Source organism: Microchirus variegatus (assembly GCF_963457635.1).
Source record: "Microchirus variegatus genome assembly, chromosome: 9".
NCBI lineage: Eukaryota > Metazoa > Chordata > Actinopteri > Pleuronectiformes > Soleidae > Microchirus > Microchirus variegatus.
The window spans coordinates 7,901,137-7,928,657 of record NC_139810.1 but is presented as its reverse complement, the minus strand read 5'-3'; the positions used below and the strand labels follow the sequence as shown (position 1 = coordinate 7,928,657).

Genomic DNA, 27,521 nt, shown 5'->3' with positions numbered 1-27,521 from the left:
TTCCTCAGAAGAATCACGTGATGTTGCCGTGACCTCAGCTGTAATTTCAAGGTTGGAGTGACGGTGCAACCCTCTTACACTAGCCGAAGAAAAGAGCACAGTTTAGAGTAAAGAATAAACATTTATTTGCACTTTACTAATGTTTCTTATAACATTTACTGATTTAATGTAGCTTTATATTTAGTGAACAGGCAAAACAAAGTGGTATAACTTCTTATCAAAATGGCTGATAAATCAAATAGTGGTGGCAGCGACGCTTTAGGAACATGAGAACAAGGTCAATTGTTTATTACAAGTTGTGGAAACATAGCTAAGTTTAACATTAGTGTGCAGTTAACAGCAGCAGTCTGCAGTTGGTCCTTACAAAAGACATTCACTGTTGACCTGTAACAGAGATGACTGCTGTCTGTGAAATACAGAACTGAAAAAACTGGAACTTACTGAATATTAATAAGGGAATAGTTGAGAAGGAGGCTACTAAACAAAAGAAAAAAAGCTACATTCTGGTCCAGAATGACACGTAAGACTATTTCAATGTAAATGCTTTGAAGCGAAACTGCACCTTTTAACAAACCAGGGTCTATTTATCGTAAAGCGGCCGCGACGTCCTTGGTCCGGCAGAGAGGAGTGAAACATCCGTTAATGCAAGCTGTATAAATAACTTCAACTCACGGTCAGCAAAGCTTAAAGATCGGTAAATGCAGCCAAAGCACAAAAGGTTCTACAATCAAATGGTTGATAAGAGTGACAACTGTTGGACAGGCATCGTCTCTGCTCTGTCCACTTCCTCTCACTTCCCCGCAGCGAGCATGACTCAGACTGTTCTGTCGTCGCTGCACTCTGTTAGCCGTCCATTAAACCATCCTGACAATAAAGGTCTATTAAGCAGAGACAGTAGCACTTTCCTAAATATCCTGATTGTTTTTGTTCCCTTTACAAATGACTTGGTCCAACCTTTAAATTAAAAATGAAGTAAGCTGCTGTGAATTAATGGAGGAAAAAAATATATTATATTGTAAAACTGTGACGGTTTGATGAACTGGCACCATGGAATATCTGCTACACCTGAGTTTTTCTTTTCAATTAGCTTGTTGTTATGCTGCCAATGTGATGGATTCACCTCTTCTTCCTCAAAAAGGCACTCCAATCTAGAACATGACATGACTTGCCGACAACTACCACACCCTTCTTACTATCCCGACGCTCCTCCCTTCTTTAATCTCATCCTTTATTCACAATCTGTGAGGATTGACCCATTTGTAAGTGCCGGCGTAGAGATATCCAACTCTCTTTGAGAGCTCGTCTGCTTCTGCTGGACCTCGGCTGAAATAAGAGGAGAAATATTCTACAGTTAATTTGCCTCTCAGTTTAAAAAAAAGCACAACTGTGAAGGCTGTAAAGGTTCATTTCGGTTTGGCTCCACATCAAAACAAAACGTGATACATTTATGAGGAATAATTAAAAAAAATATCTAAAAAGAAAAAAAGTGGAGTGCTTTTTTCTACTCTAGTTCACCCCACATGACTCGTGGCATTTTAGATCTTGTCTCTTGTGATCATGTGCTGCAAACAGGATGTGATTCATTTTATGCCAAAACAGACCGAGGCAACAGAAAGTGTAAGGTGAGATGTCTGCAAACAGGTTTGAGTTTAACAGAAAACACAAAGAAGAGCCTGCAAAAAGTTGCAATTCTATCTTGGTTCAAAGACTTTAAAGTAGACATATTATATCCTATTTCTTCAAGGTAACCTAGTTCCCTATGGAGGACCATACCTGACATATCAATAAATAAATAAATAAATGCATAAATAAATAAATACATAAATAAATGCATAAATAAATAAATAAATACAGGAATAAATAAATAAATGCACCAATAAATGCATAGATAAATAAATAAATACACAAATAAATGCATAAATAAATACAGAAATAAATAAATAAATATAGAAATGCATAAATAAATACATAAATGCTTTATATTTATTTCTACATTTCTGTTCACCTACATTTATTTATTTATTTATTTCTGTTCACCTACATTTATTTATTTCTACATTTCTGTTCACCTACATTTATACATTTATTTATTTCTGTGTCCGTATGTTAATGAGGTAGGAGGTCCTAACCTCTGTCAGACAGCATGATTGGTTACAGGAGTGTGCTCGATTTGGGTCTACTACTTCTGCCTGTGGCGCTGATTCCTGCTACACCGGGGATAGGAGTTGCTATAGCCCCGTCAAAAATCTGTGTAGCCCCAGTTAAGCCCCTCAAGCACTTTATTTTATATTTTATAAAATATAGAATATATAAATTTATATATTTTCTAAGTTAAAAAAACATTTAATAAGTTCACAAGTAGCCATTCTGTTCCAATCCAATCCCTGTGTGCGTGTTTGTGCTGCGCCTGTACCCCATTGATTAGTGTGTGCGTGTGTGTGTGTGTGTGTGTGTGTGTGTGTGTGTGTGTGTGTGTGTGTGTGTGTGTGTGTGTGTGTGTGTGTGTGTGTGTGTGTGTGTGTGTGTGTGTCTGTGTGTGTGTGTGTGTGTGAGGGGACAAGAAGCGAGGTTAAAGAAGCTGTGCACGAAAATGTGATCCTGCTGTCCAGGCTCCCGGCGCTCTCACATGATGGTGCACGCATTGCGGTGGACGAGACACGGCCCGTTTTTGTGAATGAAATAGGTGAGGGCGGGTCAGTAAGGTAACTATGGAGCTTTGGCCGCTGTCTGTGGTGCTCAACGGCTGCTTTGTAGGATGAGTGTGTGACCAGTCACCTGTAACGTAAGCCTACATGGTGACAACAGCTGTTCTCTCCAGTGGCTGTGCGTGTCCAAGCGTGTGTGTGTGAGTGCGTGCAGTGCGAACGAGCTTGCGCTAATGTTTAAGACGGGGATGGACACTGCAAGCACAGGTTCATAAACCTGAGCCGTCTCTCCGCTGGCACAGGTGTGGAGAGAAAAAATCCTGGCGTCGTGCCTGACTGGAGCTTATTTGCAACGTCAAAGGTAGCAAGACTCAGGGAGGGAATCGTTTGCTTTTGTCTGGCTCTCCGATTTGACCAATCATGCTGTCTGACTGAAGTAAGGACCTCCTACCTCATTAACATACGGACACAGAAATAAATAAATCTATAAATGTAGGTGAACAGAAATGTAGAAATAAATAAATGTAGGTGAACAGAAATAAATAAATAAATGTAGGTGAACAGAAATGTAGAAATAAATATAAAGCATTTATTTATTTATTTATGTATTTCTATATTTATTTATTTATTTGTGTATTTATTTATGCATTTATTTCTGTATTTAGGCATTTATTTGTGTATTTATTTATTTATTTATGCATTTATTGGTGCATTTATTTATTTATTCCTGTTTTTATTTATTTATTTATGCATTTATTTATGTATTTATTTATTTATTGATATGTCAGGTATGGTCCTCCATAGTTCCCTGGTGTCCTAATGAACATGTCTGTGACATGCTTTGGTCAAAATACCTTATGGATGAAGCGCCACAGCAGTTCAATCACTCTGCCAAAACAGCCCTGTTCAGAACGCTCGCTTTTGAGTGCCTGTCTCTTTAAATGCAAATGAGACACAGGAAACTACGTCAGTGTCACTGAGGCTCTGGCAGCTAACAGCAGTTAGCATTTGGAAAAGCCATCATTTGCCAACTCTAGCCGACACATTGCCATCATATAGGCTGGAAGTTTGTGTAGAAGTCTGTGCTGCACTTTGCGTACTTCTTCTCTTCCGGATACTATTGCCCTCGTCTCATAGGGCCTCCAGAGTCCCAGATATAAGTATTTAAATGATTAAATATTTTGCATAATTTGCACCCTTTAAGACATGTTTTGTAAATCACGGTCGTCTAAAACCCCTTCCTAAAGGGAGCAGTTCAGGGAACAATAAAGATGTCAGCGAATAACAACTCCAAATGATGATGAACATTTCCTACCTCCCATATTTGTATGGAACAGGTTTTGGCTTGTCGTTGTCGATCTGGTGCAGGAGAGGCGTGAAGATCCTCCATGCTTCCCGTAGTTCATCACTGCAGAGATGAAACCATTGAGCGGTTAATGGAGGCTGTAAAAACACAGCTGTCGAGTCATAAAGTGTAAAGGGTAGCCGTACAACTCAGTTCTTTTTTTCTTTTTTTTTGCCATGCTGGGAATAAAGAAAACATGTGATATGGCGCCATCTAGTGTTCAAAACTGTTAGCACACATGAAGCAGTTGCAACAACTACTAAAACAACAACTAAATTTGGATCAATATGGAACGTTTTAATCACCAATGTTACCCCACCAAATCCAAGTTTCCCTTTAGCAACAAGTGACAAGTGAAGTGTTAAGGAGCTGGCTTATATTTTAGCAGAAGTTGTAAGTGATGCCACATTGCATATAATCCATTGGGAAGATGATATGACAGTTGTAGGGCAAACGTGACATACCTGCGTACAAAGTGCATCTGACTCCCACAGAAGACGTCGAGGATGAGGCGCTCGTAAGCATCAGGAAGCTTCACATCCTAAAAACAGAGCACATGTTGTCTTTTATTTCTTTTTTTAAAAATCAGAAAAAAACACAATAAAGTGATAGAATAAGTGAAGATACAAATATGAAAGTTTATCGTCACTCCCTGTCCTGCCGTTTTAAATCACTATCTCTAGTTACTCACTCATTATTCTACCACTTTATCAGGTCGCGCTGATGCTAATGCTAATCCCAGCTGACAAGAGTGAATGTGGGGTTACACTCTGACCCTGGACAGGTCACCCGTCCATCACAGGGCCACGTAGAGGCAAACAACCATCCACTATCACACCTACAGTAAATTTAGAGTTTTCAATGTAGTGCCTAATAACATTTGCATGTTTTTGGACTGTGGGAGGAAACTGGAGAAAACCTCACTAGCTCTAATTTCCTCATACTAGATGATTATTCTGGCCAAGTTCACCAATATGATAATATAATGCTTTTCTTCATCTTTAATGACTCTCAACTGAATATCCATTGATTTTGGACTCACAGTTGGATAAGTATAAAATTCTGAATAGAAAATATCAGCCTGAACCTGCCTTGTACCGACTCCTGTAGGTGAGGTCCAGCTCCGTTTCCTCTGGGCTAAAGTACACGCCGGGTTTTTTGCTCATCATCTTGGCGTAGATGGCCTCATTGGGCTGCACGCGCACCACCAGCTCATTCCTGTGACACTGTTTGGCAAAAATGTCTCCCGGGACGTCTTTGAACTGCAGCCGCACCTCGGCTTTCCTCTCGTTCAGAGCTTTGCCGCAGCGAAGGATGAAAGGAACACCTGTGGAGGAGGAATCTCACATGTTACAGGCGAATGCAGGAAAGCATAATATTAGCAGTGTTTGGAAGAAGAAAAAAAACAAAGTATACAAACCATCCCAGCGCTGGTTTTGCACGTAGACCACAGTGGTGGCGAAAGTGGCCTGTGTTGATCCTTTAGGAACTGTGGGATCATCCAGGTAACCTTGTTTGGCCTCTCCCTCACTGTCAGGATCCCCGACATACTGACCCAGAACCACATCTGACATGGTCACTGGAGAGATGCACTTCAGCACCTTCACCTACGAGAGAGAGATAACAGACATTTTTAAATGTGGCAACATATCAAAAGACATTTTTGAATAACAACAATTTAAATGAGAATTAAAAAAAAAAAAAAAAAAAAAAAAAAAGTATATCTTTAAGATGATGCTGTACCTTTTCATCCCTGACATCGTCAGAGCTGGTGGACGTCGGTTTCTCCATGGCGACCAGGCAGAGCATCTGGAGCAAGTGGTTCTGCATGACATCACTGATCATGACAAGGAAATACACAAATACACACACACACACACACACACACACACACAGAGAGAGAGAGAGAGAGTGTGGAGAGAAGACCCTTACAGTTGATTACAACTGATCACATAATCACTTGTGACTGTAAAGTGCAACTGTCAAACCAAGACATCGTCAGTAGTTACACTTCACTTCAACTGGACTCAAGTGATGTCCATTATTTGTCAAATATCAAGTCCATCAAGGTTTTCGTTTTATGTTTTATCTTCAATATTACTAGACGATATGAATAGTGACTAGTTTCTGTATTTAACCCTGAGAACCCAGAGCATTTAGGCTGCTTTTTTCTTAAACGTATACACAGAGGCTGTAAGAAGTGCAACATAAAGTGTCTTATGTACTTTTTTGCAGCACAACCTAATGGAAATCTGATGAATTTATTTTTTTTTCCCCTGCATTTTCACCAACTATATAAATACACCTGGACCAAAAGTATTGAGATTTTTAAAAATCAGATTGAATTTGTGAAATTTGGAAATAATATTTCAGACTTCAGTGCCTCCGATCAGATAAGAGGTCCGGGCGTGCTTCCTTTTCGTCGCAGTTTTACGTCTGTTCGCCTCCAAAAGTCCAATTAGATAGGAGATAGCGTGGTGCTGGCGTCACGTCATCATCTCAGACAACTACCGTGTGTGTCCTGCTCTCTTTCAGCCGCTGAATAATCCATCTGTTTGTTGTTTTTGTGACGATGAAGTCTGCTAACACGTTAGCATAAAGATCGCTAGCTTAAAATGCTAACAGTCACACAGCAGCCGTCTCTGTGCTTTCGCTGTCCTTGTGAAGAAGCTGCTCAGCCACAGCTGACTTATTGTCCTGTTCTCTTTGCCTTCCTTTGTCAAACAAAGCTTTGATGATAACTGCTTTGATGATAATCACGCTTTAATTTCGCACACACACATACACTGCACACTAGTGATGGGCAGATGAAGCTTCTTGAAGCATTGAAGCCTTTCATCCAATTGGTTCACTCCAGTGCAAAGCTTCTTGAAGCTTCATTTGCTCTAGTAGGCCATCTACTGGACGCAAAAATATCAGTTGGCATGAATTTGAAGTGTGTGGCATTTTGCTGAAAGCCTGTGAATAAAACTGTCAGCAAAAAAAAGAAGTATGCAAAACATGTATATTGTAGTGATGGCAGTATACTGTGTGTATATATATACTGGCAGTATGGAAAATTATTATTTTACATACTATTATTATATTCTCTAACTCTATTCAAACTCTATCCAAACTCAGGGTTTGGATAGGCCACAGGGTTATTGTAAGACATTTATTAACAAGACATACTCTTGAAATTAAATATATAATATCAATTTTTTCACTTCAATACTAAGTAGTCAGCCAGTGAATCTTAAACCAAGCCATGCAATGGTTACATTTAAAAGTAAAATAAATCAACAAGGCAACCTTGAGTGTCATGAAATATAATGCATTATTATTATTATTATTATAATAATAATAAATAAAAAAGTCGTAGTGCCCCCTCATCTGCCTCATCTGGTGCAGACAAACTGCCCTTTTATTTCTGCACACCGCCCCTGTGCTGTTCTCTTCTCCCTCTCCTGCGCTTCTGCGTCTCCAAACGGTCCATCTTTATGACGATGATGGAGTACAGTCGCGATAAAGTGCAGGTGATCCGCGCAGATCTGAGTAAAACATGGTGACAGACCGCACTGTTCATCGTTTTTACTCCGTGGTCTCAGTATTTATGAAGAAGACGCTTTAGCGCTGTAATTAAGGGAATAACAGATGCATCAGATGAGCTGATGTCTTTAGTTAACTGCTCAAAGAGAGAGAATGTTCTCTGCTGTGAAGTCAATATCGCGGGGAGTTCATAATCTGTGGAGTTCAAAAACGCAGCCAAGTTTCGCTTTTACGCAGAGACCAGTAAAGCCTGGCGGCCCGCACTGGGGGAAACCCTGCAAACTCTATCCAAACTGTCTCCACCTCTCCATCAAACACCCAAATTATGAGTGGAGCCTGAGGGGTTTATATCGCTGTCACAACTCGCGGCAAAATCCAAACCACTTCCCGAAGCAGTCACGTGGTACAGCCGGGCAGCGAAGCTTCGGACGTCATCATTTTCAGCTCCTCCCTAAATGAAGCAAGCCTCGATACGCGCATCGCGGAAACGCCCCCTCCCCTACTCGGCACACGCTTCGAAGCCTCGATACAGAACGTCACATCACTACTGCACACATACGCTGGAAAGTTCCAGACACTCTCTCTCCCCTCCTCGCTCTCTCTGCATATTAATTAGCCATGTGTATTCTCCGTGATCGTCAGCTGATTGGCTGAAAAAGCAACAAAGGCTCTGGAATGTGAGATCGCCACACCCAAACTAGGAGCGATTCACAGCGATAAAACAACCTTAATTCAAACACAAAGTTTATGGTTTTAGGAGACACAATACTGTGATTTGAAGCAGGTAGTGGCTTCTTTAAAACTTCAACTTGTGTAATTTTGAAAAAAACGGAAATCCCTAATTTTGAAAAAAAAAACGTTTTCCTGTTTTTCTCGTTTTGCGCTCGGCCGACTTGTTCCCGCTTGGTCCGTGGCGGGTCACATTTGTCATGTTAAAAAGTTAGCGCGATTTAAGTTTTATGAACAAAAGTAGAAGAATAATCGTCTATTTTGCGACTTTTGCACAATTATCACTACTCACATTTTGTTTAAGTTATAACTTTGACTCATCAACACATGATATCATGAAAAAAAACATTTTATAAATGGTGTGATCTTTTAACACATACCCCCCCCCCACACAGGATGTCCAAATAAGGACGTGTAATATTTCTACAGCAACTTAAGGGTGTGTCTGTGGCACAGATCCATGCACAAGTGGCAATCAATATTATACTAAACCTTCTATTTTGTACTTTTTATGCCTAAATTACTATATATATATGATTCTTTGTTTGTTCCACAGAAGTTATAGTTAAAGACCAACACATTATCACATGCTCAGTAATCTCCTACTCCTAAATTTAAATTCACACCACAAAGACAATATCCAGTCACAGCCTGACCCCCCCTCACCGGATGATGCCAAAGTCATCAAAGTAGCCTCCTCGTCCCTGAGTTCCAAACGGTTCCTTAAAGGTGAGGACGACACAGGCCACGCTGTCTCTGTTCCAGATTGGCCCAAAAATCTGGTTCCCAAACCTGCAACCAAACATAAACATAAACATTCTGCCCTCAGCAGGAAGAGCTACACCAGTGACATCTGTGCGTGACAACATCAATAAATATTTATACGCCTTTATGTTCTTCACTGAAGCCTAGTTTCTATTTACTGTCCCTAACATATTATAACAGGGCTCTTAACAACAAACCAGCAGAAACTTAAGTACTGACAATATAGAGTGACTATAAAATCTCTTTTGTCCACATAAAGAATCCAAAAGGAACGGGATGTAGCAGCACTAAACATAAAAAAAGAATGGTTTAATTATAATTCTTACTTTAACTGCTTCCCTTAAAATCAACATGATTGCTTGAAGCCTTTCTGTCCACAACCACAAACAAATCTGATGTAATCTCACTTGAAAAATTATCCTTAAAGTCATCTTATATTCTGCTATATTTCTGGTTAGCTTTAAATGTTATTTATGTTAATAAAAATGTTACATTATTATACCATTTAAAGTAGACATAGTATACCCTATTTCTCCAAGGTCCCCTAGTTGCCTGGTGTCCTAATGAACATGTCTGTGACATGCTTTGGTCAAGGATGAAGCACCACAGCAGTTCAATCACCCTGCCAAAACAGCCCTGTTCACAACGCTCGTGTTTTTGTGTTTTTGTGTTTGCTAATCGCATTAGAATGCTATTGGATGATTAGAAAACCCTTGTGCAATTATGCTAGCACAGCTGAAAACAGTTTTCTGGTTATTTGACGAAAGGGTAAATTGAATAAAAATCATTATTTCTAATATTTTCAATGTCTTGACTATATTTTCTATTCATTTTGCAACTCTTTCGATTAATAAAAGTGTGACTTTTAATGGAAAACATAAACAAAAATTGTATCGGTGACCGCAAACTTTTGAACGGTAATATGTCCCCTTTAAAATTAATCATTTTCATAGAGCTCATATTCCATTACATAGAACAAGAGAAGTTTTTCCAAATATATTTTTTCTTACCTGAGCACCATGAGGTTCTGCACCATTTCTTTTCCCAGGTAGTGATCTATGCGGTAGATCTGGTCTTCAGAGAAGAGGGAGGAGAGGTGAGCCGACAGCTCTTCAGAGCTCTGAAGGTCTCGTCCAAATGGCTTCTCCACTATTACCCTGTTCCACCCCCTAAAAAAACCCACAAAAACCGAGAGAAGAAAAACATGTCCCTGAAATCACTGGAACTCAAAACAGTAAACTGAATGGAATGAGTAAACAGTCAAAGTGAGATGAGGAAAAAAGAAGAAGAAGAAATGAGCGCGCACTGACTTTGTGCTCATACAGTGGTGCTTAATGTTTTCCGTGACGTCGTGGTAGACGGTGGGCGGCAGAGCCAGGTAAAAGAGACGGTTTGCCTTGGGTCCTCCAGGCAGGGACAGGACATGTGTGTTGAGTTTAGAGAAGGAAGCGGCGTCATCGTATTTCCCACTGATGTACGTGTTCCTGCTGAAGAAGGCCGACACTCGCTCCACCTCTGTGTCCGTCACCTGGGCCAAAGAATGAGAACGTTGAAGCATGTGTGGATTTAGAGAGATTCAAAGTTCACTGGAAATAAATGGTTAAAGATTCATAATATGCGCATATAAAAAATACATTTTGTGATGACTTAACTCTTTTCTAAAAAAGATTTGGCCCCCTGGTGGCAGCACGAGGGCTGCATAAGCTTTTATTGACTCATTCAACATTTGTTTATAATCAGCAAATATTGACTCATTCATTTTAACACACCAAGGTTGGTGTATTTTATTTTGCTTCTCACCTTAATATTTTTGCTTTTGAACTTTTGAACTTACATAGTTATAATGTGTATAATAATTTAGCCTCACCTTCATGTACGGCAAGCACGCAGCTCGTATCGCATCTACTGTCATGTTAGAGCGAGCGAATCCCACGAAATACGTCTGCTCAGGGAGGAGGCCGTCTCTGAACAACCACCTGTGAGAGAAAAGAGGAAGACACTCAGCGGCTCTACTTCAGTTTATACTCTTTCCCTGTCCACGGCTGTGCTATTCATGTAAAAGCCTTTCAAGTGAGGTCAAAAGTTCACTCACCAGAGAGTTGGGTAGATTTTCTTCTTAGCCAGATCTCCCTACAGGTACAAACACACGGCCAGAATTATTCACCTTAAACAAGCTGGTGCAGAGTTTTGGACAGACTGTGCTGTAATTATAAACCACAATATTACTGCAGGTCATGCTGTGCGACAGCAGGTGAGCAGGCTGCTTTGTTTTTGTTTTGTTTTTTAGAATCACGCAGCTCCACTAATCTCATTGGAAGCAAGTGCTTACACCCACCAGGCAACAGTGTCATGTAGCTGAAAGAAATATGCTGAGGAACACAATACACAATAGCCTGCTTTTCTGGCAGGAGGCTCTCAGATAAACATGATAGACAATACACCCAGAAATAAGAAGTCAACTTACAGTTTTTCTCCATTGGTTTGGCTCATTTCTTGAAACCGAAATTACATTCTCAAAACTCTAAGATCGTTTGGCACAACAGTCTTACAGTTCAGCACAACACCATAGTTCACTTGCAAAAGCTCATATCTCTCTCAAAACTGTTCATTCATGATTCAAAACTAAATTCCTTTCCCATATAAATAGTCAGTGTCACCAAAATGCAAAAGATCCTTCTCAATTGGTTTGGCTAATTTCTCAAACCAGACCGGACGTTCTCAACACTCTTGGTGCTTTTGACAAAATACACTGGATGGTTCAGCACAACACCATGGTTCACCTGCAGAAGCTCATATCTCTCCCAAAACAGTTCACCTATGCGTCAAAACCAAATTTCTTTCTCATATAAATAGTAAGTGGCCCCAAAATCCATTGTCCCTTAGGCATTGTGTAAGCACTGCAAGTCAAAATGTTTAGATGTTTTGTCACCGTGGCAAAGGACCATAAAGATTTTATGGTAAGAGTACCATCCAAGGTTTGACATCACACATTGCACTCAAACTGCCGAGGAAATTGTAACCATTTTTATTCACAGATATAAACTAACTTCCATACATAGCGTAAAAATATATATAGTATATATACAATATACTGTCATATAAACACATAAACAAAATAAAGCTGGAGATTCAAAACTAACATTTCTTGAGGACATTTCTGTCCTCCCCCACACCCTCCTGGCCGTCCACCCACTGCTGTCTGTCTGGCCACAGATTCTCGTTCACATCACAGTGTATATTCTCCATTGTGATGCAATGAGGGAAGAAACAACGTGCATGTCGCAACCATCACCTGCACTCAATAGGATTGAGGAAAAGAGAGTGAGGTGCTACCACCTCACTCTCTTTTCCTCAATCCTATTGAACACCATGACCATCCTTGGATGAGTAGTGAACCAGGCCCTGATGAGCAGGCCATGGAGGAAATTCACATTGTCCCACACAAGTGCATACTTTGGTAGGTGAGGCCCGACCAGACCTTTCATTTTCATTGCTCAAATCAGAATGAAGGTGGTCCAAGAAAATGAGGAGCTTCTGTGTAATTGAGGTCAAGGTCAGGTGAAAATAGAACTTGGCCAACAAAGGAGGAGTTTCACACATCTCAGATGACAGATCAGATGTGTGATCTGTGATGTGTCAATTATGATACATTTATCAAATGTTCCAAGAGATTCATTTATGGTATTCATGGTATTATATTCTAATTTTGACACTTGAACAGACTATTGTGCAAGTGATGACTTACACAATGAAATGATGCTGACATGTTTTGCAGAAAACAACCATTAGACTGAGACTTCGACAATCAGTTAAGATCAACAAGATCTATTCACTTGGAAACTGTGCTTAATGAAGGCTAACTGCGCTAACTGTGTGCTACATGTACTTAATCATTTGCAAAGATGTACTAAGACAATTGCAATTTGATAAATGAATGAGAAATGCAATTCTGTTGTGGACAACTGCGAAGTAGTTTGGAGATTTGTCCATGTTGTTTTGAGAATGTCATTTCTGTTTCAAGAAATGAGCCAAACCAAAGGAGAAAAAACTGTAAATGACATTTATAATAGTACACTACATGGTCATCTCCGTTTAAACAGCATCCCATGACTTGTACAGTGGCACTTTTGTTTAAAATTACACTACCGTTGAAAAGTCTGGGGTCACCTATACAATTTCATTTGTGTTTTCCATTAAAAGTCACACTTGTATTCATCAAAAGAGTTGCAAAATGAATAGAAAATATAGTCAAGACATTGACAAGATTAGAAATAATGATTTTTAGCAAACACAATGTACCATTAGAACACTGGAAATGGGCACCTATATCTATACACCTATGTACATATTACATTAAAACCAGACATTTACTACATTAACAATGTATAGAGTTTATTTCTGATTCATTTAATGTTATATTCATTGAAAAAAGTGCTTTTCTTCAAAAATAAAGACATTTCTAAGTGACCCCAGACTTTTGAACAATAGTGTATGTGAAACAACAACTATGAGATAAATGCAACATTTCTCTCTGTTCAGTCATTATAGAGCTCATTGAAAGTAGCTGATAACACACTTGACAGCTGCAGCAACAGACACACACGCTCACACAAAACGAGCGCAAACAAAAAGCTGCACACAGACTCTGGTGTGTCACATAAAAGAAAAACGCTGACAGTCAGTGACACTGCAAAAAGCAGCAGCAGGAGAACACACGCAGCTACTAAAAGCTGTGAAAAGGTTAACTATTGAGGATTTTTTTTGTCGTTTCTTGGTATACTTCATCCTTTTAAGAGGGAAATTATGTACAAATATTCATTTAGTACAATTTGTGTTTTTTATTCAAAGCCAATTTCCATATACTGTACATATTTGTATAGTAAAGCAACCTTGCTGTTCAAACAAACAAAAAAGTATTCTGTATGACACACATGCGTCTAGTCAGAAGTACCATAAACTATTAACATAACAGGCAAAGCGTAAAAGACTGAATGATTTTTAGGCGTCCAAATGCTCAGATCTCTGTGAAATCAGTTTCAACACTTCCTCCATTAACCACGTTTAGAATATGTCAACACGCACTCTTTGAAACCTCATTATTAGGCATTTCTGTTTAAATTGTACAACTGCGGAACAGACTGCGACTCTCACCGATGCTCCCATGACAAAGAAGACGTGCACGTCAGCCTGATGAAACTCCTCATCGTCGTACAGCTCCTGCCTCAGCTCTCCAAACACCTCCGAGCGAGAGAGCGGGATGTTGCTCATTTTCTCTAAAAAGAGCAGATAAACGGGAAATCCAGTTTTAAAACAGGGACGGCAAAGGTTTGCAGAGCTCGCTCACATCCCCGTCACATGACAGTGGTGACAGACATCTGTGTTTCATAAAGCATGTTATAAAACATTTAAAAAAGCATCCTTCAGGCTTTAACCAGTCCATTGATTTTGGCCAGATACCATTTAAAGACGAGACAAATAAAGAAAAAAGTATTGCCTGTTGTTTGGGGGCCCCCCCCCCCCCAAACAACAGTGAAGTTTGTTTTGCATCCAAAACCAAACATTTGCTGTGTCATTACTATTTTTAACTTTTCTTTGCCATTGCTAAGTGAAGTCAAAAATCAATAAAATCATGTTTTCTCCTCTTTTTTTTAATCTTAAAAACAATCATCACCATTCAGTGGTATTGTTTTACATAATGGTACGCTGGCAAATAAAGTGTATATGATTTGTTAAAGCAACACAATGTCCTTCTTCACTTCCTTCTTCAACAATGAAGGAAAAGGAAGAGCATCACATTTCTGAGAAGATAAAGGCTTGACTTTTCTCAGAGTGTTACTTCATTACAACCGAAAACAAAAAAACATATTGTTGTTTCATTTCATTCCCGTCTTCTAGTTATTCATGCTTCTCGTGGTGACAGATTTGCAATGCATCTTTGAAAACTTGACAAAAGATAAACAATTAATCAATATGTAGGTGGATCCACATGTCACATTCTGACTTCATGACCAGAGAGAAATAAGATAAGATTTACGCAGTAGTGCATATTCTGTATGAACTTACCAATGATTTGGTCAGTAAAACGTAAAAATGTTATTTTATTGCAACACCTAAAGCACCAACACCCATTAACTAAGAACACAATGTTATGATTAATGCTACGCTTTCTTCATACTCATACACAGTAACCTAGGTGTGACCTTGTTGAATCCAGGGAAAAGTTATATCTATCTATCTATCTATCTATCTATCAATGATTGGTTATTTGAAAAAGTTGCTGGTTGACTTCCTTATGACGTTATCAGTGGCTGTGTCTGCTCCCGTTAATGTACTGAACTTATGATTTTTAATAAACTGATTCTAATGATTCAGTACAACCAAATCAACTGCTCAGCTCGTCAATAGTTTGTCACATATAAAACGACATCACAGTTTCGTGCAGACGTAGTATGGCCTTCCAACCAAAAAGGGCGCCGTTATCAGAGTTCCTACACATTTTCAATTTCTAAATTCCATACTTTTCCAGACTCAAATTTCAAGACTTCTTGGAGGATTTTTCAGTCAATATCCTCCAAGAATATTATCTGAATATCACTTGTTAGATACTTATTATGTAAATAAATGGTTTTAAAATCCTTCAGTCATTCTTCATGAAGCCAGCCCTTGGAAAACTTGCATCGACCCATGATAGTATCGCTACCGACAATAGGTGGCTGGCTGGCTGACGACGTATGGAAAAAAAATTCAATAAATGAGAATCGCAGTTGTATGGCGATCGGTAACCATGGTAACCCGACACCATTCTACAGCAAGCTAGAATAGTTTGTTGAAAATGTAATGCTAGGTTGCGTTAGTAACTTGTTTTGATTTGATTTTTATTAATATTCTATTTTTGAAAGTGAGATAATAGTCTGGAAACAACACAAACGTTTTTTTCCATACTTATCCAGACCTGGAAATTAGTCAAATTAAATTCCATACTTTTCCATACTGCATAGGAACCCTGTGTTATGAAGTTCCCTGTTGCCCCTACATGACAGTGTCCCAAAGGATGTCCTTTGAGGGCATGATATTCAGTGATATAGAAAAACATCAACAAAACAGAGGTCCACATGAAATTCAGTCCCCAGGGCTCCTTTTACCTTTCGCCCCTGCCTTTCCAAATGTCTGTGCACGCCACTGGTCACCACAACTTATAAACTAGAACAACAATTGACAACATTTTGTGTTTTTCTCCAAAACGCTTTCACCAGAGCATCAGGGCTACGGCTCCAGACAAGGTCATTGTTTACACGAGGAAAAAACAAAGCGAGTGTACGCACCAAACTGTAATGATATTAGCCAAATCCTCCGCCGCCAAATCCCGTATTTAGAGGGCTCAACCTCGCTGCACAACACCGCGGTGAAGGAAGCCGTGCACCGCGGGCTAACCTATCAACACAACACAAGCTAACGTTTAAAAACTCGTCGCTACTTCTCTATTCGTCCATATTAGCTCCGGACATCCAGTCAGACACAGTACTGTTGGTAAATAAACACTGTTCCATTATGAAAACCGCTCTGTCATGCGCTCCTAGCTTCACATGCAGATATTTTGATAACATGAGTTGACAAGCAGACGCGCTGCTAGTTTGCGCGTGACAAGCTACACCATGCTAAAAGAAGAACAAAGATAAACCGGCGACGGTGAAGCGGTGACGGCTGCTGCTACTCACAGGTCCGGTAATGAGATGATAAGCAGGCAAAAAGACCCTCACGAAGCACCGGCGACAGACAAATACACACACACACACACACACTTTTTCGGAGCTGACTCACGCAGGCGGAGGCAAGTCTTCTACCGCGGGTGCGAGACGACGAGTCCTGCCCACTTCCCTGTTACAGTGACACGGCAGAATTGAGACATTTTATTGGTTTGGGAGAAACTCACCAGCGCTCGCTTGTGTGCCCATCATCACTGTCGAACTCAGTGACGTCACGGACCATTTGCCAGAGGGCGTGGCCTACGTGAATCTCACGGTATGGGCCGCGGCCTCCTGGTGGGCCGTGAAGGAGGAGCATGCAGCTGCAGCCCCGGAGAAACAACACCATGGCGTGACTATGGAGGACGTAACCTGACATCTCAATAAATAAATACATTTATACAGGAATAAATAAATGCATGAATAAATAAATACATAAATAAATGCATAAATAAATAAATAAATAAATACAGGAATAAATAAATAAATAAATAAATACAGGAATAAATAAATAAATAAATACAGAAATACAGAAATAAATGCATAAATACAGAAATAAATAAATAAATGCTTTATATTTATTTCTACATTTCTGTTCACCTACATTTATTTATTTATTTATTTCTGTGTCCATATGTTAATGAGGGAGGAGGTCCTAACCTAAGTCAGACAGCATGATTGGTGAAATCGGAGAGCCAGACAAAAGCAAACGATTCCCATCCCGAGTCGTGCTACCTGTAACGTTGCAAATAAGCTCCAGTCAGTGCAATGGCCTCGACTGGGAGGTTCTGGGTTTTTTTCAATAAAAGCAGCTATGATACACAGTAGGGATTGGACTTGCAGACATTTTTAGTGTCGATTTTTTGTCTATAGAAATAAACAAATAAATGTAGGTGAACAGAAATGTAGAAATAAATATAAAGCATTTATTTATTTATGCATTTCTATATTTATTTATTTGTGTATTTATTTATGCATTTATTGGTTCATTTATTTATTTATTCATGTATTTATTTATTTATGTATTTATTTATTTATTCATGTATTTATTCCTGTATTTATTTATTTATTGATATGTCAGGTTTCGTCCTCCATACATGACAACATCACCCTGGCTTGACAATATTACCGTCAGGATTTTTTTCTAAAAACTTAATTTACACAACGAAACGACGGTGAAGTGATTTTTTTTATCTTAAACAAGAACGAAGGAAGAATATAAAAGTATGTTACCCTGTCCATGTGCTTAATATATTGAGTATAAATACCACAAGTATTTCCCCACGGAGCTCCACGTTTATACCTTTTTCAACTTTTTACACATTAAACACACTATTTAGATTAATATTAACTGTTTTACATTAGTTTAACTTTCCTATTTTCTTAATTTTCACAAATTTCCGTGCCCCACACCCTGGAGCTCCACAGCGGGGACAAAGACCACCACCTACCCGCCTCCCTGGAGCCCCAGAGCGGATACAACAAGCACCACATACACACACCCCATGGAGCTCAGTTGTACACATTTTTCACACTATTAACTAATCAAACCTTGTCAGATATCAATGTTTCTTCCCTCTACTATTAGTCACCTACTGTTTATTTGTAAAACAAACTAAACTAAATCTTAAAAATAATAATGACATCATGTCATAATTTTACAATAAAAGTTTCTATTTTGTATTGTTTGAACGGTGATTATTGTTGTAAGTTTGTTTGTAAACTTACTAAACAAAATCTGTCACGCCAGGGTGTTGTTGTCACGCCAGGTTGTTGTTGTCACGCCAGGGCCACGGCCTCCTGGTGGGCCGTGAAGGTGCTGCAGGTACCTGTGACTGTGGGAGTGATGGGCATTACGGGTCTGTGTAGTGAGCCAGATCATTTGGCTCGGCTCACCAAGAAGAGCCGGCTTTTTCGGCTCCCAAACTGCATCTTGATTTCACCACTTACTGTATATCTTTTATAATTTGGCCAAATGTAGTGCTGTTTTTCACTAAATGTTAATTGGTTTCAGCTTTTATTAATTTCTTTCAGGATTAGGATAATTAAAGCTGCATTATGTAATAAATCTAAAGCAACTGGTCATAAAATCCTCCTAATATGTCACAGAGATTCAGGAATAATGTTCATATAACAAACTGAACTCACCGACAACAACAGTACAGCCAAAATATTTGCATAAAAAAAAATATTTTGCAGACTGCAAATCATGTTTATGCTTTGAAATCATGTTTTGGCATGTGGCGCCACCTACCGCTGTCTACCAATCATTGCAGTCAGTAGAGTCTCAGCTGCCGAGCAACCGCGGTTTGCCTGATACGTCAGAAAATGAAACCTAAAAGACCTTGGTATTTTGCATTTAAATGTTTGAAAATAAATTGCAACCACTGATAATGTCGTCTTGATGCAGGTTATAGTCAATTCAGTAACAATGAGTATTAAGGTGTTCATCTAAGTCAGACACTTCAGACGTCTCAGGAAAACTGGTTAAAAATTACATTGAGAGGGTTGTGAAGGTTTATAACTAAGGTGTTCTGGTAGTCTATATTTTCAAAATCAAGTATTGTAAGTATTAACTGAGAATGTATATATATATATTTGTAATGTGAAGCAGTTGATAGATTGATAAAGTATTTTTAGACCATTTTCTCAATAACTGAATCAATATGCGGCTTGTGAATCCACAAACCACAGTCCCAGATATTTAAATTCATCCACTTTGACAACTGCTGCGTCATTGAATAATTACTATGTCATCTGCATATAACTGTATGTGACAATTATGACTAATTTGTGGAAGATTATTGATGAAAATTGGCGGATCCAAGGATGAGCCTTGATGTACACCTGTGTGGTCTGTCCAGTTTGTTGCTTATTTGACAGGCAGTTGAGTGATGGTGTTCTGTTCGTACATTACTGCCCTAAGGTGAGGGTAAAAACAAGTTGTTCAACCTTTTGAGTAAGTAAACAACACACATTTGTACACACAAATACTGTAGAGTCAGATGGGGAATCTGCTTTTTTATACCTACGGGATATGTGTTTCATGTCCTAGTGATTTTTTAGTAGTTTTGTATGAAAACAATGACATAAAACACACACACATACTTTCTGCCCTAAATTGAATTTCAACTGTTCAGCAAAGGTATCGTAGTAGTGACAAGAATGAGGAAACTGAAATTGCATTTTTTCCTTGTGCAACCAGGAAGCGTGTGTTGCAACACGAGTTGCTGCATGAATGCAACAACACAGTTGAAGGGATACCTTTTCAAGGGTTTGCACAAAAATGTGTTTGTTAGACTCAAATGAACCTCCTGCTTGTAGATGTATTCAACATACTCCAAGTGACACAAAGCAACACTGTATTAAATTCAGTCAATAAGATTTATTATGGATCATAAATGTGATGATATTGACATCAATTTCCCTTTGGTTTTAGAGCTTTTAGATTAGAACGCTTAAACCTTTTAACCCTCAGAAAGAACGTAGAAAAAGAAGCTAATGATGACTTAGAATGATTTAATGACGCTGCTGCTTCAAGTTCAAAGTGTCCTTTCCACAATGCCTTGGGAAGTCTTACCAAGTGTTACCAAGATGAGTGCGAATACAGACTGAAGAAGAGCTGCTTTCATAACTCATCCAGACCCAGGAAACACTGAGGCAACTGAGGCTCTGTTCAGTCAGCCAGCAACACCCTTGTTATACATTAAAGGTGCCATATGTAAGAATGTGGCCAAAAATGGTTACTACATTCAAATTCAAAATATGGAGGTCTTTTATGTTTTGTTTTCTGACGTAACTGGCAACCAGTGGTTGCTCGGCAGCTGAGACTCAACTGACTGCAATGATTGGTAGACGGCGGTAGGTGGCGCCACATGCCAAAACATGATTTCAAAGCATAAACATGATTTGCAGTCTGCAAAATATTTTTTTTTATGCAAATATTTTGGCTGTACTGTTGTTGTTGGTGAGTTCAGTTTGTTATATGAACATTATTCCTGAGTCTCTGTGACATTTAGGAGGATTTTATGGCCAGTTGCTATAGATTTATTACATAATGCACCTTTAGCCATTTACTAAAACAAATGGAAATACACCTAGACTTGACACTGATGGATTACAGTTCAGCCCTGTGTTAAAATAAGTTTGAGTTTAATTGTTTCTCGATAGAGGTTTTTTGAGCAAAAATATTTTGATAGAGGAGCCTTCGCTCCCAGCAGTCTGCCAGCGACCAAGCCTCTTTTCTGCGTCTGTCGTAGCACACGCACGATCTTCAGCTGCTGTACGTGTTGGTCCAGGCGAGTCTTCAGTTGAGCTGACGATAAACAAATGTAATGAAACCTAATTACTGTTGCCATGACGTCAAAGCAACAGTAATTTGGTTTCATTACTTTTGGTGGGTCTGATGATAATAATGGCAACTCCTTTATTTGTCTTTAAAATTATGATTCGCCGGCTTCCTGCAACAGCAAAATTACTGTAATAACCACACATTGACTTTGACGTGCAACTTCTCAGCTGTCAGAAACCTTTGAGTGATTACAGTAAAGCTAAGTGAGCTGGCGCAAACGTGTCGTCTGCGATACGCTCGGTGTTAAATGGTTAAATCAAACAAATATGAGATTTAAATAAATACAGAGTATAGACAGCTTTCACTTTTTGTGTGTAATAATAACATACACATTACTGGTATGATTAGGATTGGAAAGACATTTTTACATTTCTACAAATTCACAGCAGTGGTGGAATGTAACGTCAGGACGCACAAAGCAATAAAGAAAATTGTAAAGATTTCGCTATAATTGCTACATACGTCATAAACATTAAAGGTGGGAACTGTGACATCACGATACGAAATCATCACGATATTTAAGAAACAACATGATATTATCACGATATTTAAGTCACGATACGATATTATCACGATATTTAAGTCACGATACGATATTATCACGATATTTAAGAAACAATACAATGTTATCACGATATTTAAGAAACAATACAATATCACGATATTTAAGAAACGACATGATATTATCACGATATTTAAGTCACAATACAATATTACCACGATATTTAAGTGACAATACGATATTATTATGATATTTGAGACATGACACGATATTATCATGATATTTAAGTCACAATGCGATATTATCACGATATTTAAGACACAATATGATGTTATCACTATATTTAAGACACAACACGATATTATCACAACATATAAGACCGATACGATATTATCACAATACTTAAGACATGACACAATATTATCACAATACTTAAGACATGACACAATTTTATCACAATACTTAAGACATGACACAATATTATCACGATATTTAAGACACAACACGATATTATCACGATATTTAAGTCACGATATGATGTTATCACAATATTTAAGACACAACACAATGTTATCACGATATTTAAGACACAACACAATATTATCATGATATTTACGTCACCATACGATATTATCACAATATTTAAGTCACAATATGATCTTATCGGGATATTTAAGACACAACATGATATTATCACGATATTTAAGTCACCATACGATATTATCACAATATTTAAGACACAATACAATATTATCACAATATTTAAGACACGATACGATATTATCACACGAAAACCATTCCAATGACACATCCATGTATAATACTAGCATATATAAAAGTATTATTAAGACAGTAAGTACTTCTCCTGATTTGAATACTACTAGGAAGAGTTTGAGAATGTCTAACAGGTGGTGCTAAATCAAGATTTTAGCACCACCTGTTGGCAATGGTGCTTGTTGCAGCTGACTAATCATCAAAACTCAAGTCTGTTCATTACACACACACACACACACAAAAATAATAATTTCACTGCACTCACGATCTGTGCTGGCGTCGTCCACCAGTAAGATCTCTGTGAGCAGAGCAGCAGGCGCCGTGTGGAGGACACTGTAGACTGTCCTCATCAGAGAGGACATGACCTCGTTATGAAACACAATGATCACAGACGTGGAGGGGAGACCGGGACATCTCCTGAACCTTTGTTCCAGGCAACTGTCAGACAGAGACAAACAGGCGTCACATTGATAACCCTAATCCTAACCCTATAGTCCATAGGTGCCACTCAAGGTGGCAAAACCTACTAATATTTATTTTGGTGTGATGCCAAATTCGCTGTTGGCAGCTGTGTCACAGTACAAAGCTCATGATGTTTAACAACCCTGCAATGAATTACATATTAGTCGATAATGGTTAATATTCTGGTTTATCTCATGACCAGGACATTTTTCAATGACTTATTGTGATTGATATAATTTTAAGGGAGTACTTATTGACTTTCATTTAAATCCCATTATGGACATATGGACAAAACTCAGAAACTGGAGCACTCACAGCACTCTTGAGGATTCAGGAAATGCTTCCTGTGGTCCATATACGATTTAATTTTGACATGTTAATATGGGTCATACATTAGAATGGGGATTTTGTTACTAGTCTTTATATAATTAAATACAGGTCAATAAGGATAATTCAGTGTTAAAGGAGGCATATTATACCCTATTTCTCCATGTTAACCTAGTTCCCTGGTGTCCTAATGAACATGTCTGTGACATGATTTGGTCAAAATACTTTAAGGATGAAGCACCACAGCAGTTCAATCACTCTGCCAAAACAGCCCTGTTCAGAACGCTCTCTTTTGAGTGCCTGTCTTTTTAAATGCAAATGAGACACAGGAAACTACGTCAGCGTCACTGAGGCTCCGGCAGCTAACAGCAGTTAGCATTTGGAAAAGCCATCATTTGCCGACTCTCGCCGGCACATTGCTGTCATATACAGTATAAAATGTATGCACTGGACACGTAAATCCTCTGAGGCTGGAAGTTTGTGTAGAACTCAAAGAATAGAACACTTCGCCGACTTCCGACTACAATTCCCCTCGTCTGCACTCTCGCATTTTTTAGGGAAAAATCAGAGCTCAGCGAGACAATTCCAGGAATTGTCATTGTGACATAGCAATGAGTGCAGAAGTCAACATTGCGTGTTTTATCTCCTGTACTTAGACTGAGGCAGACCACAAAAACATGAGTGAGTCATCTTTTTTCACACTTTGCCTAATCATAGGGCCCCCAGAGTCCCAAATATAAGTATTAAAAGGATTTTGCATAACATGTCTCTAATAACTGTCCTTGATAACGCATTATAACAATTGTGACATTGACACTGACATTGCTCTTTACTTTAGGGCTGTTTCACTTCATGACCTAGTTATTGTGACTCAGCTGCCACCCAGGAATGTCTATCATTCTCAAATCTCCAGACGTGGACATTTTCAAAAAATGATCACCAAGTCTTGCCACCAACAAATAGCTCTACCAACAAATGACATTTTGGTCCCTGGCTTATGGACTAATATTGTCTCCAGTTTTCTGAGTCTACACACAGAAATTAACAATGATTGTCCTCACTCTGTGTGCCGGGTGTCATGGCCAAGACTGCGATGCAGAGAGATGCGGTCGCTGGCAAACTGGTAGAACAGGTTGTTAATGAGCCCATAGAACTTGTCATTCTCTTCATCCAGATTCAGTTTATATGGCGTGAAAAAGGCTTCGCCGTTTGCCCCCGGTGCACTGTCGTGTTGGGGAGGCCTGCTAAAGTGAGGCTCCAGCTCCTCCTCGGTGTAAAAACCAGGTGAACATTTGGACATTATACCTGTCTTTAGTTGTGCTAGTTGCATCATTAAATAAAGGAGCGCCAAATAGCAGGGGACTGCAAACACCGTTCGCCTGAGTTTGTGATACATGATACGGATGGGAAGACTGACGAGAGAGAGAGAGACTGGAGCAGCACCTTTGATTCCAACGAGAAAAAGAAACAGAAAATCATCACACATGAAATGATTGTTACTTTTTCATCACTTTTAAAGCTCCCATAGAGTGGTCCTATCGCACGTATATGTGAGTTAGTCTACTTACATACATGAACTTGTTTTTATGGTCAAAAACCTCTGAGTTTCTGCAAACCAGCCAATAGAAATCTCTCCTCACTGAAGCTCTTGTCAGCCGCGATGTTTCAGACCCAAATCTCACCCCCAGAAGACAGAACTGTGATGTGATTGGCCAGCCAACGAGAGCTTTCCCAACTGTCTTGTAATTGGCCAATACCTGGAAGTGACGTAGAAATAAGGGTTCCAAAAGGGTCCTACTACGAGGCCTGAGGTTCTACCCGGAACCATTTGCTTCTGAAAAACCCTTTCCCGAAGAAAGAGTTTTTCGAGCGGGAAATTGCAGCGCGTGTCCGACGCAGAAGTATAAAGGCTCAAGGCTTCTCCGTGGTGACGCAGTCGGATAACGCATACGCAGTCGGAGAAGTATAATGTGGCCTTAATGGTTCCAGTAAGAACCATTTGGCGCAGATACACACCCAAAAAAAGAGCGTTAATTGGAACATCCGGTCTATGGGAGCTTTAAGCAAAGACTAAAAGAGCTAGCTGCTTCTTGTTAGCACAACATTTATTTGGTTCTATTTGGGGCCAAAAAGGGTTCTCCTATGAGGAAAAGTCGAAGAACCTTATATGGTTCTCGGTTATGGTATATGAGCACTTTTATTTCTAAGAGTGTAGCACGTTAGTTCTTAGAAGCGCAGCTCCCCCCTCTGGAATGGTGGATGCTCTGCTACTCATTATCAAAACATTGTTTTAACAATGTTTAAAATGGGCTTCATCACGACTCCCAGTCCCTGTTACGACTTTGACCTGGAGTTGGACCTAGAGTCCGAAGTGAAACACCTCCACAACGGATGTTCTTCTTCTTCTTTTGCGGTTCACTGTAAGCTACTGGATGTGCTTGGACTAGTGCCCGGAGCAGGAGGATCTGCTGTTCAGGACACAGGATCCTTACGTCACGATTCCAGGCTTTTTCAGAGCGCTTGCAGAGCCCGAGAATACAATAAAGTGTTCTCAGCAGTGGCTGAACTGTTTGCTTCCAAACTTTAGGGCTTTATAAACGAGATAATGGGGCAGATACAAACCAAAAAAAAGCAGCGTTAATTGGATCATCAGCTAGCTGCTTCTTGTTAGCACGACATTAATTTGTAAAACGTTTCTCTACAGACACACATTGAGAAGAACGTATTTAGAAATATGCAAATTAAGCAAATGGAAGTTGTACAGTGTGTCAGATTTAGCAACATTTACTGGTGAAGTGCACACTTCCACGTAGCCTTCAGTTAGCACCAGAACTCAAATAGATGACGCAATGGAATGAGCAATTAGCTGAATAAATAAAGATTTGTTTTCAAACAATTATTTAACCGGAGCTCCAAATTAGGCTTATACAAACATAAATATCACCTTTAATACACAAAACACCTTTGATACACAAATTTGTTTGTGTTTGCAAAACAAGCCATGTAATTATTTGTATTATGCAGTTTTATTATTATTACTAGTTACCAGAGGTGGAAAGAGTACTGAAATATTCTACTCAAGTAAAAGTACCACTATTTTGATTGACAATTTTACTCAAGTACAAGTAAAAGTACTGGTCTAAAAATGTACTTAAAATGTACTTTGAGTAAAAGTTACTTCTTTTTTTTTTAACAAGGTCAGGGTCGTGCAAAAACGGGGGAAAATGTTTACCTTTACAAACGAAAGTGCTGACAAAATAGAATATGTAAAAGGGCCTGATTTACTAAAGCTTTGCGCGTGCAAAAACGTGTGCAAACTGGATTGCACACGCAGATTAGCGTTGATGCTGATCTACTAACAGGGCGCAACGAGGAGTGCGTCCCTCAGACGGGCAAAATAGCACTGGCAACACATTTAGCGTTCTTGCCTTAATGCATATGCAATATGGGGCGTTGACACGCTATTTTGCGTGTGATGGGAGGAGAAAATGTTATGTTATTTTAGCACGCGCAAAGTGATTTATCAAACCTGAAACTGATTGCGGTGTTTATTTTTGCGTCTATATTTAGCACGTTTGAAAGGCAGGTCTTAACTGGCACAGCGGTGCGCGCACATGGCTGCGGTTATTTATAGTTATATTTCTAAATCAGGAAATTACGCTTTTCCAGAGCATGTTCAACTACGCGTTCACAGATGACGCACATCTATTTCTTATTTGGTATATCTGAATAAATTGAATATAGATATCCATAGCAGGATAAATGCGTGTTTGTACTGGTATGGGCTTACCTTGGTCTGCAGTTTGAGGTTCAAGGAGGGGTCGTACCTATGTTCCCCGGTTAAGACCGGAGGAACGGGGAACCCCGCTTTACCTTAACGGGTCCAGCTCTAACCTGGTCTACTCTCGGTGCACAGCGAAGCGCAGGTGGCACAGTGCGCATACGTCACCAAAACCTCACAGGCAGGTTACCCTAACTCTAACCCTTCCAGTTCCAGCAGTCCCGGCGGCATGGGCGGGCATTGGCGGGCCGTGCCCGCCCACAGAGTCAGCCGTGCCCCCCCTTGGCTTTTTATACAGTCTATGGCTGGGAGCTGTTTATTTTATTTGGGTTTTGTTTTTTACATCGAAGTGGCCAGCTCTCTATTATTTCTATCTTGGTTTATCGATCATACAACTCAACCAATCCAACCAACGAACGAAAGCCACATGCTGGCCAATCACAGGTGGTGGGGGCGGGTCACCGATGAGATGGTACGCTGTTAGACGTTTATGGTCGCTAGTTACTAGCAGCGCCATTCACCGAAGCACTGAAGTAAAGAGTATACCTGGCGCAAACATTCATCAGGGGG

General features: G+C 39.4%; 1 protein-coding gene across 1 annotated transcript; it reads right to left on the bottom strand.

Moving 5' to 3' along the window:
- Positions 1 to 27,082, bottom strand: LOC310931826 (glucose-6-phosphate 1-dehydrogenase-like). The gene is made up of 15 exons (XM_083895063.1): positions 26,961 to 27,082; positions 24,232 to 24,613; positions 22,647 to 22,819; positions 14,164 to 14,285; positions 11,105 to 11,142; positions 10,880 to 10,988; positions 10,323 to 10,540; positions 10,023 to 10,181; positions 8,914 to 9,039; positions 5,734 to 5,827; positions 5,411 to 5,597; positions 5,082 to 5,317; positions 4,455 to 4,531; positions 3,961 to 4,053; positions 1 to 1,323 (listed from the first exon to the last, which is right to left on the bottom strand). The coding sequence occupies exons 2-15, from the start codon at positions 24,564 to 24,566 to the stop codon at positions 1,233 to 1,235; spliced, it is 2,058 nt and encodes a 685-aa protein (XP_083751189.1). The 5' UTR covers positions 24,567 to 24,613; positions 26,961 to 27,082; the 3' UTR covers positions 1 to 1,232.
- Positions 27,083 to 27,521: the final 439 nt, after the last annotated feature.